The 19,977-nt window shown below is 38.7% G+C and overlaps 1 protein-coding gene and 1 long non-coding RNA gene across 5 annotated transcripts; one reads left to right on the top strand and one right to left on the bottom strand.

The window, feature by feature from the left end:
• Window positions 1-272: 272 nt before the first annotated feature.
• On the bottom strand, window positions 273-19,493 carry LOC126974454 (uncharacterized). 4 transcript variants are annotated; one of them, XM_050821949.1, is made up of 9 exons: window positions 19,377-19,493; window positions 14,642-14,794; window positions 13,487-14,018; window positions 12,637-12,781; window positions 12,195-12,244; window positions 11,995-12,115; window positions 5,931-6,050; window positions 5,389-5,495; window positions 273-3,876 (listed from the first exon to the last, which is right to left on the bottom strand). In XM_050821949.1, exons 1-9 carry the CDS (start codon window positions 19,388-19,390, stop codon window positions 3,811-3,813), a joined length of 1,308 nt encoding a protein of 435 aa, XP_050677906.1. In that variant the 5' UTR covers window positions 19,391-19,493; the 3' UTR covers window positions 273-3,810. The 4 variants fall into 4 exon arrangements, with proteins under 4 accessions (XP_050677906.1, XP_050677907.1, XP_050677909.1 ...); XM_050821950.1 differs by having other exon boundaries at window positions 5,946-6,050; XM_050821952.1 differs by lacking the exon at window positions 5,931-6,050.
• LOC126974514 (uncharacterized) lies at window positions 7,898-13,676 on the top strand. The gene is made up of 3 exons (XR_007731534.1): window positions 7,898-8,216; window positions 12,643-12,818; window positions 13,478-13,676. It is a non-coding gene; the product is annotated as an uncharacterized LOC126974514 (long non-coding RNA).
• Window positions 19,494-19,977: the final 484 nt, after the last annotated feature.

Raw genomic sequence — 19,977 nt, 5'->3', positions numbered from 1 at the left:
TGGGACACCTGTATACACTACAAATGTGCTCGCCTCCTTAAGACATAAGATGTTAAGTCTCATTTGCTCCGTAATATCACTAGCTACGGCGCCCTTCAGACCGAAACACAATAATATTTACACATTACTGCTTCACAGCAGAAATAAGCGCCGCTGTGGCATCTTGTGTAAATTAGCCTCCCAATGGTGTTATATTATTCCTGTTGCTCATTACGTCGGGGGAACGATAATATTCAAACTACTTAGGTAGTAACATAAAATGAAAGAAATGCTTAATAAAGTAATATAATTTAGTACAATAATAGTTTTGATAGACACATCAACAGTTGAAACGATATATTAAAGCTAGACTTCCGAAGAAAGCGGCTACAGCATCACAGTATTATTATACAGTAGGTACGTACTGAAATGAAAGAACAGGGGCGTAGTTACCGCTGTATCAGCCGTATCAATTATACGGGCGACGGGGGCTCCCGACCTGAATAAGCAAAAATCAATCAAATCTTTCCAAGTGACAGATAGACAATTAGTATATTTCTTTTGATTTTATGCAAAAAAAAATTTTCTTTTGTGAGAAATCTTTACCCTTCATAAGGGCCCCAAACATATTTTTATACGGAGCCTTCACAAGGCGCGCGTCGCCACTGTTAAAGAACTACTTTCGAGCACAGCGTCACTGTCGCACGCCGTAGCGATAGCGGTCATGCTAACATGGTGGTTTTGAATGTGTCAAAATTAAGAATATCAAAAAAATGGAAATAATATATTTATTTGTAAAAAAGCTTCCCAAACGGACCGGAAGAAAAGGGATTAGTAGATTAGAATTAGTTGTTTTTAATTTTTGGTATTTAGCACCGGCCTGATCAAATATTAGACGCGTACTATTTTACAGAATTGCAACACATGGACCTAAGTAATTAATTTTATATCCTCTAAGAAAAATTGGTAATGTAACTAAGTACCTATATCTTTTCGATGGATTTACTTCGAACTCCAGATGAAGGACAAAGCCCGGGTGAAATTGTCTTACAATAATAAGAGTCTTTTAAAAATTGATCGGTTCTTCTATGTATTAACAACAGTGAGTGACGTCAGAGAGGCGCTGCGGCTGTTGTGATATAGCCGGGCTGCTCGGAAGTCTAGCTTGATCATTATAAGAAGTCCCTGGTGGCGGCCCTTGCGCCCACGCTCACATCACACCGACCGCAGTTGAACCAGGGCTCATTTTCTCAAGCCAATTCGTAAGAGATTAAATGTGTGTATAATAAGGAAAACAAATAGAATCTACTTGCACGAAAATATTAGCCCAGAAGATAAAATATAGTTAATATTCGCTCTTTTGTTTAGTAGTCTCGTGAATTGGCCTCGAAAATGATAATTTTTAGCGAGTACAACAGCTATACACTATTTAATTTCTAACAGGTAACAAACAATAAAGTCGACAATTTCTCATTCAGTCTTCTCGTTGCACTCATATCAGCTAATGCTATGCAGCTGGCAACACTGCCGTACTACCGCTGCATGACAACTCATACTACGACCGCGACTGCGAAGATGAAGAAGACGTGCAGCGCAGTCAGTAGCGATGTCACAATATAGTTTATATCTGCATCACACCAAGTACTCACACGACTAATAGTAAATATAAAGGGGTGGTGGAGGACGGCCTCATTACAACAACATTCAACAGGCGTCGAGGTGTTAAATTTCATTCCTAGCGTGTAATACAAAACAATGGGTCAATCGCCGCAACACAGACAACTCTCGGTGCCGTGTGGCGTGTGCTTTATGTTCGAACGCCTAGGTTTGTGTAAGGCTCGGTATCCACCAAAGCGGTGAGGAGAGGAGATGTATTTTGATAACCAATCAGATTTCGTTAATTCCACTTCTCTCCGCTTACCGTCGGTGTAAATGGATCAAGCGGAGATGTCTCATTTTTCTATAATTTTGTGCTGCGTCGAGCGATGAATTGGCGCGGCAGAGCGCAGGATCGTGTATGATACACGATCCTCCGCTCTCTTTCCTTTCGTAGACATCACTTGACTGATTTCGAGCTCTCCACACATAGCTCCCGCTTTGGTGGGAATAAACTGACAGCTTCGCGGCTTATCTATTCTCGTCTCCTCTCCTCTCCGCTTTGGTGGATACCGGGCCTAACTGTGTGTTATCTCTGGTCACCGTCCTCCCGGGAGCAGAGGACGCCGTGGATATGTCTACGAAATATGTTTTCTTGGAGCCTGTAGGCCGGCTTTAGGTCCATAATACAATGTTATCAATTACAAATATACTTTATTATAAACTAACACTCAAATTTTGAATTTTAACGTGACAATTAGGTATTTACCTAATTAAAATTATCGAAATTTTTAAATATATCTCTTATATAATATGTGGCGATACAGTAGCTCAATAAGCCTTAACCGGCTTGCTCACATATTTGGCTTCAAATCACACTAAATACGTATTAGACATTAGTGTCCAACACGTATCGGGAAATCTGTTTTTACACTAAGCTTTTTCTTATTACAAATTGTAAAGAGATCCAAACCATGGACCTGGTGAAGTGAGATAAAGGTAAGATATGCAGAGCAGATGATAATCGATAAAATTTTTGATAGTTTTAAAAATCTAGTTACTATTCAATCAATTGTCCCTGTTTTTTTTTTATTTGATAAGTGCGTAAGGTTAGAACGGTGAACAATATTATGCGAACGTATCTAACTTTGTAGGTACGTACTATTATGTACTCTTTGGTGAAGTGTGTAAGCGGAAAAACAAATGAGTTGCAATTACTGTTCACTGTTGGCTTCGCTTGACGCTACTGTCTTGGTTTGAACACAAAGTTGCCTTTAGTAAAGCAAACATGCCAAGAGAGCCTTGACTAGAACCACTATGAGTATATACGATATGTACCTATCTAGTTATTTTATTTTAGAGTTAGTTTTACAAAAATTGATGGTAAGACAGTTTCACTTTACAAAATACGTAGCCCACAACCGTATTGAACAAATACTCCTATGTATACTACTAGACAAGCTCTGTGGCCTTAAATAATTGCTAACTGAGTTTCGGTTCCGAGTTTCAGACGCCGCGGGCCGCGGCCGCAGCTCGTTTAGTCCACTGCGAGCAAGTGAGAAGACCAGTGCACTGTTTTGTAAGCCGTGAACGTTGTTTTCAACAAACTAACACCGATTTTGTTCAAAGTGACCAATAAAACACTTCCATTATAATTACACCTGTGTTTGCAATGCATATTCACCATGCCTGCTCCCCTCTCCGCACGCCCGCTCGATCCAAAATTGCGACACAATTGTTATTCCAAAAGTTTTGTCTATTAGTATACATACAAGTCTTTGATATTAAATGATTCTTTATCTTTTTATATTTAAAGAATTGACCTTTGTCACAGAAGTAAAAGCTAAATTAAATAAAAGCAATAAGCTGGAAGGCTCATGGAGCTTTTGACCGCGACACATTAAATTATGAATTCCATAAACACATTACATACCTACAGTATAGTGTAGTTACACAAACATTAGAAATGATTGAATAGGTACTTATTAAAAGGTCGCACAAAATCATTGACTTATTGTACGTCAATGCACAAAATACTTAAAAAACTTGGTAATTGGTAAGACAGTCTTATTTAGCTTCAAATTTTTTGTAGGGATAGAAAACATATTGTATAAAAGACGACTGCAGGATGTTATTAGTATTACACACCCACGAAATTTATTTCAATAACTTCAAAAATACTGCGGTCTTCGGCGAGTGTGTGGGTGGGGGAGGAGGGGAGGGCTGTTGAGTGCTCTACTTGATGGAGCAAGTGAAGTGGGCGCGCAACCGCCGCAGTGACGCCAGAGATGATGTGCTGCTCTGAAAAAATAATTGAAGAATAGTTTACTTATTTAAAAAAATACAAAGTTTTACAAAACAACAAAATTTAAAAAAATAAAGACATTAAAATTTAAATTGATAAAAGTTTTATAATATTTATTGGTTAGGTAACCAATAAAGTAAGTACTCTTATAAAACTTGAAAGAGTTATGTATCTAATTGTAAATGTTTCCTGCAAATTAGGATGGCTTGGAAGAGCACAAAATTTGGTTATATGGAAGCATATACGCTTATGCGAGAACTTCGAGAAGTTGAAAGTTAACAGGTTACGGGAGATCCATTTCGATATTAGACTCATACCAAGCTCAGGATTTTGAATACACATCTCATCCCAAGATTTGTCTCTAAATAAGACGTCAGCATCTGCATAACATGTAACGTCAGTGTCATTCAGAACGTCTAACACAAGCGTCATATCATTGATGTATATAATATAGCAATGGGTATAAAATACTACCTTGAGGAACGCCGTAACTTATTTTTCAAGAGAGCTTAAGTGGAACTTATCGTACATTGATAGCAGTCCTTCAGGTAGCTCTCAAACCATTGTAAAGCTAATCCTCCTACACCCATCAACTATTTTCGCAACTAGATTGTGTGGGATACAGTGTCGGACGCCTTATAGAGGTCTAAAAATACACCAATACGAGTACATCTTTGGATCGATTCCAGCGCAGATGTCACTTTAGATAAAAGATACTTAATAGCTTCTTCGGTGATTTTTCTCGCTTTAAAACCGAATTGACAAGATGATAAGAGATTCTTAGAAGCACTCCAATCGTTTACTTCCTCAAGAACTTTTGTGATAACATTTAATTTTTGTAAATGCTAAATTCTTAGCTATTATTGCATTCATTTAATGTTGCCACACGTTTGGGTTGTCTTTGTTTGTGATCAAGGCACCTTCGTTTGATTGTATCTTAAGGTTAAAGGACGTTCTAAAGAATTACGATATCATTTGTACGTTAGATGTAGTAATTATTTGGATCTTTTTTGCACGAACGTGATGTCTGTCACGATAAGCAATGAATTTTAAAAGACCCGGCGAGTTCCATTTTTTTCTTGATCGGATGTTTTCCCGACTTACAGTGACAATCTTCGTGTGTTTGATTATAAGCTGAGAAACTATGTTATTAAGGCAGTTAAATATTGTATTTTAGTCATTTTCTAAAATAGTTAAACATAGCATTATCCATGAATAGTCAAGTTCCTAAAGGAACTTGTACTAAAGGACTCGTAACTAAAGTTCGGTTACACTCGAGGAAGCCTTGACCTATACCCTAAAAAGTTAGTCAATGCTCGCGTTTCGATAACTGACGTAAACAGTAACCCCCTTATTCATAATAGTCTGCTAACTTAAAGCACTGCTAATTCTCACTCTGTCTTCTTCTATTGACCTAAGTCAGAATGAGTAAGACACTGCTAAGCGGCTGTTTAAAGTTAACAGACCATTATGAATAAGGGGGTTAGTGTACTGCGGACAATGAGTACCTTAGGAAGGTTGGCGGGGGACGTGGGGGTCGCGGCGAGGGCGTCCCCGGCGGCACTCGCCCCGTCATTGTCGTTCTCGATGTCCGGGTCCTCGATAGCGTCCCCAACTGCACACAACATCAAGAATAGGATAAGAAGAGGCACCAGTGGGAGCCTTTGCACAGGATGCCCGCTAGATTATGGGTACCACAACGGTGCCTATTTCCGCCGTGAAGCAGTAATGTGTAAGCATTATTGTGTTTCGGTCTGAAGGGTGCCGTAGCTTGTGAAATTACTGGGCAAATGAGACATCTTATGTCTCAAGGTGACGAGCGCAATTGTAGTGCCGCTCAGAAATGTTGGGGTTTTCAAGAATTCTGAGCGACACTGCATCGTAATGCGCAGGGCGTATCAATAACCATTAGTTGAACGTCCTACTCGTCCCTTATTTTTATAATAAAACCGAACTGACATGAAACCTCAAGTCATCCAAGATGTCCTCCTTTGTTTTCTGAAACCTGTCATGTAAGTCAGAACAGAGTCGGGAGTATTCTGCACGCTACCAGTTCCTACTCCACCTTGGTCGCGAGTGGGGACCGACGCCGCCAGGGGCCGGCGGGGCTCGTTGCCGTTGTCATCTCGCTCCGACCGCGAGCCGCTGCTCTCCCAGCGCGACCACGCACCTGCCGGGTCATCATCAAGGTTACCCATTACAATGTGAAACCTCCATAAGAAAACTACGTTTAAAAAACCGACTTCAAAAACTGAAAAGTATCAAATTACTAAAAATTGTATTTAATACACACCTTATGCAAACCTTTAATATTTATAAAATACTATTATTTATATGTGCTACCTTATAAAATGAAAACTACTGGGCCAAACTGTGAATTTTTATATAACATTCACAAGAAAACGCAAGCCTCTATCTAAATTCTAAACTATGATTATAAACTAAAAGACCATCTTGACCAGGGTGCTCTCGGTAAAGGATCTTGATGTAATATTAGATAAAAGGCTGATTTTCGATGAACACGTCAACGATATAGCTAGTAAGACTGGATAGGATGTTGGAATCGTCTTAAGGATTTCCAAAGAGTTTAAACTACCGTCAAAACTGGTACTTCTCTATAAGTCATCCGTCAGGTCTTCTCTAGGATATGCTTCCACAGTCTGGAGTCCTCATATATAATAATATATTATATAATATATAAGGGAAAAAAGATAAAATTGAAAGAGTCCACATTCGGTTCATAAAACGACAGACATCATAATTATTATTATATACCAAACAATACTAATAGTAATGACAATCCTCTTAAGCCAGTTTGAGCTGCTGACAGACGTATTATAAGAGATCAAATCCTTTTTTTAAGCTTCTGAACAACAGCGTTGACTCTCCATCTACTTTCGAAAATATCTTTAAGGTGTCCACGGATTAACCCTCGGCATCGTAAACTGTTCTATATTGCACCAAGCAAGACAAAAAATACTACTAACACATTGAACAACATGAAGTTGCAACCAATTTAATCAGTTATATTCTGAAAAAGATATTTTACGTCTCTCTCTCATCTTAATTAGCAATTAAGGTCGATTTTGGTAAGTTTTTTTGTTTAATCAGTTGTTACCTACCTATCATTCTTGTTTTCTTGTGCAATACCCAATTATTCAGTTTCAGACAATTTTGTATAAAGTATTAATTTTTCATTGGAGACTGTTTAGTGTTTTATATGTTCTATAATTACTATTCACGTAATTGTAACTGATGGTTTCCATAAAAATATAAAAAAATAAATAAATACTAAGTGACCACTGGGAAGAGAAGGCCAACTGGCCTCTAAAAAGCTTGGTGTACTCAGTAGGGCGAGACAGCACTTCACTATAAGCCACCGCCTGCAACTATATAAGGCGCAAATTTGGCCCTACATGGAGTACTGTTCTCACCTCTGGGCTCCCCAGTACCAGCTTCTTCCATTTGACCGCATTCAACGAAGAGCTTTTTTTTAAACCATTTATTTCTGATACAACATTACAAAGCGATGTATACATATTATTCTGCCAAACTGCGCAGCAGTTTGTCGGCAGTAATTCTCATGTTTCGCAAATTATCAAATCAATATTATGTTTTTGTGTGTGACAATTTAAAAGTCCCTACCAATATTTCTTAAGTCTATTTATTATGGACATTGTGCTAAGTAGAACTTTCGCAATAAGTTTTTCATCTGATTTTTTGTTTTACAATTCGACAATTGTGACGCTATATGGGTAGTTAATTCATTTATTAATGTAGGTATTACCCATTGCATGCTTCGCATACCGTAATAATTACATATTTTAGGTACCACTAGCTTGTTTTTGTTAGATAGCCGAGTTGAGTAGGTATGCACTCTATGTACTACAAATTTATTTATATCTCGATATTGTTCGATTAACGTTAATAATTTTACCTTTTTATCAATTGGAATAATATTACATATTTTAAACAAGCGTTCATAGTTCCCGTTAACTTTGTTTTTTATATTTCTGTTCACTAAGAGCTTTAATGTTCTTATTTGCAAAGTTTTGATTTTATTTTTATTCGTAGTAAAAGTTAGTCCATAGCTACTCAATCCGTAACTAATTGTTGCCTCGACCAAAGAGTGATACAGGGTGTACAAAATATTTTTACTCACCGATGACTTTAAGTGATAAATTTTACCAAATACTGTGCGGAGTTTCGAACATACTGAGTTAACATGTGCACTCCATGAGAAATTTTTATCAACAATGAGCCCTAGATATTTATACGACGTTACCTGTTCCAACTAACTACATTGACATATTTGTGAGGAACTATGCAAGCAAGAGTAACTATGTCCTATTATTTTAATTTTAATATCTTTATATTGACTATATGGTGAGAATATAGGCATACATTTTGTCTTTTCCATATTAATAATAATTCCATTGTCATGTGCCCATTTATTAATATTATTAAAATCTTGTTGCAATATGATTTGAATAAGATTTGGGTCTCTACTACTATACAATAAACATGTGTCATCAGCATACATATATGCTTTACAATTTTTTATAACTTTGCTCATACTGTTCACATGAATACTATATCCTATCGGACCAAATATGGAGCCAGTTGGAACACCATTTAATACTGTACCTGGATCACTCTCTGCTCCAAGGACATTTACTTTAAGTAGCCTGTTTTTGAAATAGTTTTGGAACCAGATTTTAATAGGCCCTCGTATACCGCATTCATCCATAGACTGCAATAAGGCGTCGTGCTCCAGCGTGTCAAAAGCCTTTTTAAAATCTATAAAAATAGCTACCACCAATTGTTTTTCGTTTAAATAAGTATTAACATCATTAGTAAAAGAAGTAAGCGCTATTGTTGTACTTCTATTTGGTCTGAAACCATGTTGTATGTTCGATATAATATTATTATTTTCCCGAAATTCTACTAATTGGCCGACAACGACTTTTTCTGTAATTTTATTTATTGTGTTTAGGATTGCAATGGGTGTGTAATTTGTATAGTCTGTATGTAGTCCTTGTTTGTGAATTGGTCTAATTAATGACAGTTTTAACTCTTCTGGGTACATTCCTTTCTTAATGCTTAGATTGATAAAATGCGCTATAACCTGAGATATGTCTTTTTTAATTAATTTAATATCCCGAACCCTTATATTTTCCGAGCCTGGCGGCTTATTGCAATCTAATTGATCAATAATTTTCTCTACTCCAAACGCAGTCACTTTTTGGTATCTAAAACTAATGTTGGATTCCTTAATATATGTTTGCCTGTCTAAAAACTTGTGCTGACATTTATGTTTTATTTTATCTATTTCATTTGTGAAAGTATCACAGAATTTATGACATATAGTTTTGGGTGTTTCATTTTTACCCATATATTTTTCTATTACACTATCTACAGATAAATTGTTCTTACCTAGCCAGCTGTTTATTTCTTTCCATATTTTACGCATATCACCCTTACAGCATTCAATTGATTTTTTTCTTTGATAATTTTTAGCGACATTTATGGCTTTCTGTAATTTATTTCTATATTTATTATACTTAAGTCTAAGTAGATTGTTATCTGGTTTAGCTTTCCATTGCCTAAAAAGTAAATCTCTGTATTCCATCATATTTTTCAGCTCCTTGGTAACCCATTCCTTAGTTTCACGTTTTTTTCGGTATGCATTTTTGAAGAGTCATATATTACACAAAGATTTCACTTATTTTATAATATATTTCGGTACATTACACTGTAGCAGTTCTAACCACTGAACATCCTGTATTTTGCGTGCTATTTCTTTGTTATTGTAAACAAGATAAGGAGCTGTCGTGTTGAAAACCTGTTTCGGAACTTCGATCATAAGTCCAATTAAATAGTGATCGGCCACCTTACTCATTACAGTATATGAGTGCAGTGAAGCGGCTGTTGCATTCCGCACAAATATGTGGTCGAGGCAGGACGCCTGCCGGCGACCCGCAACAATAGCTTCTCGAGTATACATCTTGTATGCCACATTGTAAGCCTAGTTCCGATAATGTGTTTAAGTATTCATTTGCGGTCGAGTTTAGCTCGCTTTGTGGATGGATGTGCGTAGAAGTACGGTGAAGTGTTCTTCTGATTTCCGTAATGAATTTGTTTTTGTTCATGTTCGGTGGTCTGTATATGACCATTAATTTTGTATTATAACAAGATTCGCTAATAGTTATTTGTCCGTATATAGTTTCAAACGATGAACAATGCACGGTTTCAGGTAGAAATTGAATATTATTTTTTATATACATGACAATACCCCCTCCTCTTCTATTCTGTCTTGTGTTCGAATACATAGTATAACCATCTATATTGTACATGCATGTTTCGTCTTTTCTAATATTTACCTCCGATAAACATATAACGTCTAGGCTAGATAGGCAAGGGTTTAATAACATTAATAGCTCGTTGAAATGTTTACGTAGGGAGCACACATTTATATGAACAATATGTAATGCCAAATTCGCTTTTTGTATATTTTCTTGCCAATTTTGAAATTTTGTATAATTTGAAACATAAAAATCGTTTAATTCAATATCCATTGTAATAATTACTTTTACTTTTATAGGGTATATAATAAATATAACTGTCTAATTTAGATAAATGCGTGGACAAAAATAAATACCTTACTTTTGTGAGTTTTCCAGCAAATAAGTATTAATATCACTTTCACAACGCACTTGGAATATCTTCTTATCATTTACATCTTTTCTTATCAATATACGACCTTCTTGAATCCATATAAACTTGTAAATTTCTTTAAGTTTTTGTTTCGTGGTATAAAACAAAAGATGCTTTTGATAGGTCAGATGCTCATTAATATAGATTCGTGTGTTGTCATTATTGTTGTACAAAGTGTGCATAGTTATTGGTGTTTTACGGCATTTTAACCATTCACTACGGCCAGCTGTTGTTTTAAATCTAATTATTATTTTCGATCGTAAGTTTTTTTCGCCACCCACTCTCCAGGCATTTTCAATGTCACTTGTGCCGAGTTTCAGGTTCTGTGCAATTTTTATAGTTCGCTGCATTACACTTTCATCACTCATTTTTTCAAATTCACTATTTCTAAATTCAGTTTTAGTTCCTTTTGCTCAAGAGCTCCAAGCCGTTCTTCCATCACGTTATTACATTTCTCGAGGTGAATATTTTTTTGTATAATATCTTTCATTCTACTCTCACATTTTTTTGTTACTTCGGCACATTTTTGATTGAAAGTTTCCATCTCCTCAGTTTTAGAATGCAGGTACTCCAAGGATTTTTCAATTTCGACGTTCGTATTTTTAAATTCACTTATTTGGCTTTTTATGTCAGCCATTTCTGACTGTAGACTTAAAAAACGAGTGTCTTGTTCTTCTTTCATTGAGGCCAGCATGCTGTTCGTGCTTTTCATTTCATCTTTGATCATTTTTAAAGTTTCACTCAGAGCATCGGTTGGATGAAAGCTTTTATACCTTATCGGATCGGCCGATACGGTACTCGAGTCTGAATCCGTATCTTCCTTACTTCGCTTCTTTTTTGGCTGTCTCATATTTACCCATTTAGCCATAGAAACTTGCTTATCCTGTTTTCCCGATATACTTGAATCTGACCCATAACATTTGTTTGTCTCTTTGTTGGGTGTGCATTGTAATACGCTCAGCTGGTAGAAATATTGTAGGTACAGTAAAATAAACGCAACTTATTTTTAGCTGCTCGAATCATCGACAATCAAGTCACCCTCGATCGGCTTGACTCTTTGAGACGTATCACGATGACGTCTGGTATTCCACAACCGCGCGTTTTTCTGGAAATTTCGTGCCATGCACAGCCACTTTGTGGTATCAATTACCGGCTGCTGTTTTCCCGAACCGATACGACTTAGGGACCTTCAAGAAAAGAGTATACTCCTACCTTAAAGGCCGGCAACGTATCTCTTGACACCTGTTGTTGCGGATGTCCATGGTCTTTTACCTTACCACTTCCATCCCGTGAGCCCCTTGCCCGTTTGCCTCCTCTTATATATAAAAAACTATAATAAAAAAATATTTAATGATCAGTCAGTCACGCGGGTCATCATATGTTTAATGAAGACTTACTGTCGGAGGAGCGCGTGGGGTCGGTACTCGGGGAGGACGAGTCCAGCTCCAGCGAGGACCACGAGCCGTTGGAGCGCTCCGAGCCCTCCCACGCGTCGGCCGCGCTGCACTCCGCAGTCACCTGCACATACAAGCGCCGCACAATGAGCACCACACAGCCGTCACGCGTCGCCGGGAGAGAGGTCGTGCGGCACACGTACCGGGTCAGCGGCGGCCGGAGGACTCGCCTCCTCGCTCGTACTCAGCCCCTCTGGAAACACACATCAAATGAGATCAGCCGTACCAGTGGGAGCTCCAATGCACAGGATGCCGACTAGATTATGGGTACCACAATGGGGCGCCTATTCTTCCGTGAAGCAGTAATGTATAAATATTACTATGTTTCGGTCTGAAATTACTGGGCAAATGAATAACTTAACTTTAACATCTTATGTCTCAAGGAGACGAGCGCAATTGTAGTGCCGCTCAGAATTTTTGGGTTTTTCTTCTAATCCTAAGCGGCACTGCATTGTAATGGGCAGGGCGTATCAATTACAATCAGCTGAACGTCCTGCTCGTCTCGTCCCTTATTTTCATAAAAAAAAGTCGTAGTCTTGTGGTGTGGCAGTTCAACAGACCTAATCTAGTAGAACGTGTACTCACCTTCAGCTGGCGCGTGCGTGGAGAGTTTGTCTCGCAGCAGCGGGAAGAAGCTGCGAGCGGTAGCGTTGTGTGGCTCGTACTGCAGGATCAGGCGGCAGTATTTGAGGGCTTCTGCGTACTGGCGCCGCATGATCGCCGACAGGAACTGCAACATACTCAGACATATTGAGAATTGATGATCGGTCAGTCAGTCATTGAGTGATAAAATTAAAAAAACTTTTACTAGTTATAATTCTTAAACAACTGGTAAGAATTGAATGAAATTTGAAATATATTGTGTTTTATACAATGCCTGCTTGGTTACTAAAAATTCAGGCTTCTAGTTTATCCTCAACGAAGGTATAGGGCGTCGAAAATAGCCTGAACTGCTTCGAGAAAAGGATGGTACGGCCGTGCCCCTTGTTTTTTCTTAACTTGGCGGGGTCACTGCCGTGCCCTCAGGTTCCTTCAGTGCTTGTAAATCTTGTGGTGAATTGTGTGTGATTTAAAGTAATAGTTGTATATCTGTCTGGGTCCGGGGTCAACTAATGCCACACTATATACAAACAAGTACTTGTCAATTATGAATAAACAAAAACTACGATATACATATTTACAATTATAATATTATGTGAATAAATGGATAAAAAATAACATTGTGCGCTTTCTGCTTTTAAGTCTCTGGATCAGTATGAAACAGCATAAAAGAATTGATTTGTGGAGAGGATTGCGTCGTTCAATGGTTTTTGGTTTATACTGAATCTGTTTATCTTTGCCAATGTTCACAAAAATATATCGAATTTCATAAAGTAATTAATAATTATGTACTTCTAAATTTTAAATTTTGCAATCCCTGTAACAGCGAACCTACTTCAGCCAGGAACTCGCTGGGCGCAGAGGATCCCTCGTGCCCGTCGGAACACTCCGGGCTGGGCGAAGCCGAGGGTGCGGCGAAAGTGGCCTGGGCATCCATACTACGGCGGGGGGCGCGAGCCACCAGCTCCAGCGACGAGGTGTCGCGCGCTCGGAAGTGCTCGCTGGTGGGCAGGTAGCGCTCCGTTGGCAGGTAGCGCTCCGTTGGCAGGCGCACCACGATCTGCCGCGGCACAGGGACGGGCTCGGGCTCGGGCTCGAGCTCGGCTCGCGGCTCGCGGGCGGGCTCGCCAAGCCGCTTGTCGAGCAGGCGCAGTGCAGCGCGCGACGCTGTGTCGAGCGCTGGCGCGGGCGGAGCAGGCCACCGAGCGCAGGGCCGCGCGGGGGGAGCGCAGGGGCGGGGCGGCGCAGGCCGGTACAGGCGCGAGTTGGGCACCGGACGCCGGAACACGCGCCTCCGACGACCCCGCCCTTGTTTCACGGACTCCGCTCGACGCTTGGATAACACTCGGCCGGCAGTACCCGGGTAGCTGCGGGATACAAGTTGATGAGCTTTCATTGTTACGTTATAGAGTAGATTTTTTTTCCCTAATGAATAGAAAAAGGTAGTGTGATTGGTTGTATTATAAGATCTAGAATATTCTGCTAAGGGATTTTCCAAATATAGGAGTTCCTGGGAAGAGATTCCGAGTAAGGGCTCAACTGGCATAGTCTTTAGGTCAAACAAATTCTAATTCAAATCAATGTTGGGTCACTTATTGAAAGACAAATTCCAAGTCTGCCTTCGCGACTTGGGAACACTTCCCTAACTGCCACAACCATTACCGAAAGCCCTGGCGTCGTTATTTCTATATGATATCAACGAATGTTAACTTTCCTAGTGACTCGTACTGCGTTGCGTACTCTATAAAACAACTCTGGCCTGACTCTGCAAATGTCTGTAGCCCGTTTACCACTATCTTAAAGAAGTAGACATGATAGCCAGTACCGATCATTAGTGATGTCGTTTCGATCTTTGGAACAGTGCATTGTCTCGATCTCTCGATTTTCATAGTCAGTTTGTGAAGGTTTTAAACACGTTCAGACTAATTAAAGAAATTCAAATTAAATGTTGTATATTATTAAAGTTATTCCAAACGAAAAAAAATCTTACAGACGAGGGTTCGGTGTATATAGCGTGTGGAGACGCGAGCTATTCGTAGCGACCGCCGTTAAGGCAGTGCGGGTGGCGGGATGCGCGGCGGAGCGGACAAGCCGCGGAGCTCCCAAGTCGATCACATCCACCCTCTCCTTCTTCACAGCGCTTCTGTAACGTTAAATTTTTGTTCAAAAACGTCGAACGTCACATGCTTGTATAGTTTAAAAGCTACCTTCACAAATGTATTTATTTTTCACAAACACATATTCACTTAGTTAATTTATATAGCACAGAATTAAGATTTTATTTAGTTAATCCTTGAAATCCGTGAATGGTAGTTCCGTGTTATAGTGTAGAACTGTTCATTTTGCTATGATTTGACTCTAACAATAAAACAACTATGAGTATAAAGTTACTATAACAAGAAAATCTTGCGTAAGCGTGCTATCATCTTTATTCCGGCACGCATACTCAAAAGGTGTACCCATGCCAAAATCATGGAAATCTGCCCTTGTCTATCCGATGCCTGCATTTTAAGTGCTACTAGCTACAGGCTTATAAGACGCCAGCTCCTGGTATGGCCAGAGGATCGGAAGTTAATAAATGACCGAATGTTAGACTGACTCGATCCTGTAGTGTAACTAACGCATAAATAGGCGGCGGTTATCTAAAGCAAGAGAGGCTTGGCAGTTAGTCTATCTATAGCGAAAACACTATAACTGCTTAGGTATGGCTCAAAACGCTTTTCAAAAAACTTTCACTCTGTGTGAAGAACATGCTTCCATTCCAAGAATTTTTGCAAGAAAGTCACCAGCCTCCTCACTAGGTGCAGCATTTTAACGGTTGTTGCTCAGAACCTAAGTATGTGTGTTGTAAGTCGACGGTATTCTCCAAGGCTCTAAATCCTAAAGGATATATTTTCCATATAAATATTATGTTAAATTCCTCGATACCTCTCTTCTTGTAATAGTCGTGGAACGGTACATATTATCTTTTTTTATGAAAAAGGAAGACAAACGAGCGTACGGGTCACCTGGTGTTAAGTGATCACCACCGCCCACATTCTCTTGCAACACCAGAGGAACCACAGGAGCGTTGCTGGCCTTTAAGGAAGGTGTACGCGCTTTTTTTGAAGGTACCCATGCCATATCGTCCCGAAAACACCACACAAGGAAGCTCATTCCACAGCTTTGTAGTACGTGGAAGAAAGCTCCTTGAAAACTGCATAGTGGAGGACCACCACACATCCAGATGGTGGCGGTCGTCCACTGTGTAGTTGATATCCTAACTTGTGGCGTGTTGTGCGAAGGTGGACTTCGCCGGCAGGAATCAGGTAAAACAGCTCTTCGGAACACTCCCCGTGATAAATGCGGTAGAAGACACACAATATCTAAATTGATAAATGCGTAGTACCTATTTGATAACCTAGATTTAACAAAATGTAGGTACCTGTTAGTTTTTCAAAGAACACTCATACTATATAGACAGGAGCTGCGTTCGTTCGGGTTCTATTAAAATTGATTACATTTTATGGCAGATGATGACACCCTGGTTGGCGGAGGGCAGAGGATCGAGGGCAGCACTATCACTTCACGGCGGCCTCCAGGCTTCCACCAGATACAATTTTGCTGGGGCTGTTGCCAAGTCACTACCTACCATCACTTATAATTAACGCCTCAATCTAACGGCAAGCGCGGGACACCCCATGTAGTGTAAATCATTTTTATTCAGATACGAATTTCATTCTTACCCAATAAAAATACAATTATGCAGAAAAGCTTAATTAAAAATACAAATAAGAAGAGAATGTCCAATATTTTTTTATAATTAGTGATACCTAGTTGTATTTGGGAGAATGCAGTCGAAGGATCGGCCCGACGACGCAATTGGAATAATGGAACGACACACCGCGCGCCGCGGCCGCGCTTTATTGATTGTGTGAATTGTGAAATGTGAATTTTGGTGACTGAACTCTGAAGTTGAACTTATGAACGGTGAAGTATGAACAGCTACTGCGAGTCTGACATGTCATCTGTCACCTGTTTGCTGTCAGCTGTCAATTTTGCGACAGCCTGCCGCGTAGTCTGCTGTTGACGGTGTTGTGGCTATCTGTGGCGTATAGCCTAGATAACGAGTTTATGAACGTGTTAATCTATATATTTAGAAGAGAAATGAGGGTTTGTATGAAAGTCTGAAGTTGTTGAAATTTTTAAGTAAGGGACGTAAAAATCGACTACACTGGTTTATCAGTTTAGAGCTGTTAAGTTAATGATTCCATTCTTTCACGTTGCAAGACTGTCCTAACGCTAAAAGTGGTGAAGTTTATTAAGAAAACATGCACACGCATGCAAGGAAATCATCCAAAAAAGTACAAGAAAATAGAAGGTGGCCCTTTCAGACAGGAGCAACAGCAAGTGTTGTGTTCAAATGGATAAGAGGTTTTTTAAATCATCATATCAGCATATTGACACTAGTGATAGCAGAATATATGAAGATTTATCAAATTCACAACACTTTTCCAAATGTATAGGGTGTATTAGGTCCTTACAGAAATTGGCTTTCTGTCGTACTGGCCAATTTTATCTCAAATATTCCCTGTTTTTCTTTTTTCTCAGCTATTTACGTGGGTAACACGGAAAATGTTTAGAACTGGCCACATTGCTAATGAAAACTTTTTTAGAATTTCAATTTTAGAACTCTTTGGTAACCTAATGTAGTATATTGCATTCATAAAACTCTTGTTACACGTGAAAATGAACCTAACGCGAGAAAATTTTCGGTCAGTGATTTATTGTTACTTTCGTTGTGGGCTTACTCAACAACAAGGCTATGATAGACTGCGATTAGCATTTCTTAATGAAGCCCCATTTCGTGCCACTATTTACAATTGGTTAGGGACGTCCTTTAACAGCGACTACTGAAGATAACATCATTTGTGCGACGCATTATAGAGGAAGATAAGAGAGTGACCTATCAGCAGATACGGTCCAGCCTAGGCATTGGTATGAATCAAGTTCAAAAAATATTACACGAAAATTAAGGCATTAGGAAGCTTTGCATCAGATGGATTCCCCATACTTTAACCGACGACCAGAAACATCTTCGCATGGACTGGTGACGCCAAAGGTATTTGACATCGTCACAGGTGATTAAAGCTGGATATATTGCTATCAACCCGAAACCAAAAGACAATCAGCTCAGTGGGTGTTTCGAGGATCGGCCAACTAAGGTAAAGGAAGAAGTCATGGAAAAAATATGATTGCCTCATTCTTTGGTCAGAAAGGTCATTTCACGACAGTTGTGCTAGAAGACGGAAGGACGGTTAGTGCAGACTGGTATGTCAATCGCTGTTTGCCTGTTGTCTTAGATAAAAATTCAATAGCAGCGCCCTCGAAGCAGGATCCTCCTTCACCACGACAATGCTTCAGCACACTCCGCAAAACGGACTGTTGAATATTCGCCCTGCGACTTTTATTTATTCCCAAGAACTAAAGATAAAATATATTGATATTGTTATAGGGCATAATAGCATAATAGGGATAATATTGATATTGTTATGGGGCAGTGCGGCCGATATTAATACTATCTTTGTGCTGCAGAAGAGGGCTATTCGCGCGATTTATAACCTACGTCCTAAAGAATCATTAAGAGAAAAATTTAAAGAAATTAACATTTTGACTGTTGCTTCCAATACATTTTCGATAATGTTTTGTATGTTCATAAGCACATTGAGGAATTTTCTAGAAACTGTGACATTCATAATGTTAACACGAGGAACAAACATAAACTTGTTATGCCTACTACCCGGTTGGGTCGAGTTAGTAAGTCTTTTGTTGGGCGATGTATATGCTTCTACAATATCATCCCAGAAAAAGATATTAACAAATGTGTTACGAAATTTAAAAGAATTGTTAAAAAACGTTTGTGTGGGAAAGGTTATTATAGCATAAACGATTTTCTTAATGACACCACGGACTGGGAATAAAGCGAACACCCTCAGGCTCTTTAATTATAAATGTTTATTGTACGATATTACATTGTAATCCATATTTTATATTTAAAAAAAAGCCCGCTGAGTTTCTTGCGCCCATTCTTCTCAGGTCTGAGGCAGTCTCTTTTGAATGGGTGGTAGATTTTGACGTTCAATAAGTGATTATAAATCCTATTTTGAATAAAAATATTTGAATTTGAAAATTCGAGGTATCCGCTTTACGAGCCCTGAAGATGCGGTGAAAGCGTACGAAAATGTCATAGAAGAGACCCCTAAGGAAGAATGGGCCCACTGCTTTTCTCAGTGGTTCCATCGAATGCGACAAAGTGTAGAGAGGAACGGAGATTACTTCGAAAAACAATAAAAGTATTGGCAACTTTCTACATTAAGCCGTTTTTCATTTTCTAAACATTTTTAGTGTAACCTACCTTACATTTAATTTAATAATTAATAATCTATTTACTGTAGACAAAGATCATTTTAGGGAGATATCTATCAATGTATAGTCATCACCAGACATGATACTAAATACATAAGAAGCTTCAGCACATTGTTATTTCGGATCCACTGCAACGGATAACAGAAAATTCTTAACATCAAAGTTGTTGTTGCTGCAATCAACAAAGTGGAACATCGTTGACATCAAAAACGGGTAACGGGCCAGAAACACTCTTGTTTCGCTTGAGTCCAAGATCAACACTTCTAAACATCAAAAACTATACCAGAATTAGATAATTATTGTATATAAGAGATTCTTACCCTTTTTGTACCATTTTAAGAGCTATAAATTTTTTCACAATAATTTACAAATTATTTTAACGAACACACAATTTTTTTTTAAAGTCAAAAAACAACATAATATTATGCTTCAATATGTCTTCACTTCAATCAAATATTTTGTATTCCACCAGTACCTACCGACCTTATTCTATTTAAAAAAGTAAAGTAAAAAGCAACTTACTACTTCTATAGTAGACTGAGTAAACAATAGACTACTAGATACCTTGCATCTAATTCACACAAGAAAGAGAACAGCATATGCATTAGTCAAGTAAAGAAATGAGATAACATCATATTATTTTCTGTTTCATGTAGCGTGCCGGTTTTATCAAGGTCAGTTGCAAAGCTTTGTCATTAAAATATAAAATTAATACCCGTGGTAAGCACGGAAATACACGTTGAATTACATCTTAGCCACGAATAATAATTTTTCTATCCGAAATTCATTGAAACAATGGGTTGATGTAGTGTATTAGGTGACAGTGAACGTAAGCGTTCACTGTCACATTTTCTCAACCTCACAGGATGCTTACATCCTGATTTGTCTTTTCACACGAAAGTATAGCATTTTGGATTGTTA

The sequence above is a fragment of the Leptidea sinapis genome, chromosome 32 (assembly GCF_905404315.1).
Source record: "Leptidea sinapis chromosome 32, ilLepSina1.1, whole genome shotgun sequence".
Classification (NCBI taxonomy): Eukaryota; Metazoa; Arthropoda; class Insecta; order Lepidoptera; family Pieridae; genus Leptidea; species Leptidea sinapis.
The sequence above is the reverse complement of the archived record's forward strand: the minus strand, read 5'-3'. Positions and strand labels throughout refer to the sequence as shown.

What these genes read in the sequence shown, in the direction of transcription:
- LOC126974454 (XM_050821949.1), bottom strand. An exon ending in CCAAGGTGGAGTAGGAACTG is followed by an intron (nt 5,496 to 5,930) that starts GTAGCGTGCAGA and finishes TGTTGTGTGCAG; the next exon opens with TTGGGGACGCTATCGAGGAC. An exon ending in CCCCCGCCAACCTTCCTAAG is followed by an intron (nt 3,877 to 5,388) that starts GTACTCATTGTC and finishes TTATTTTTTCAG; the next exon opens with AGCAGCACATCATCTCTGGC.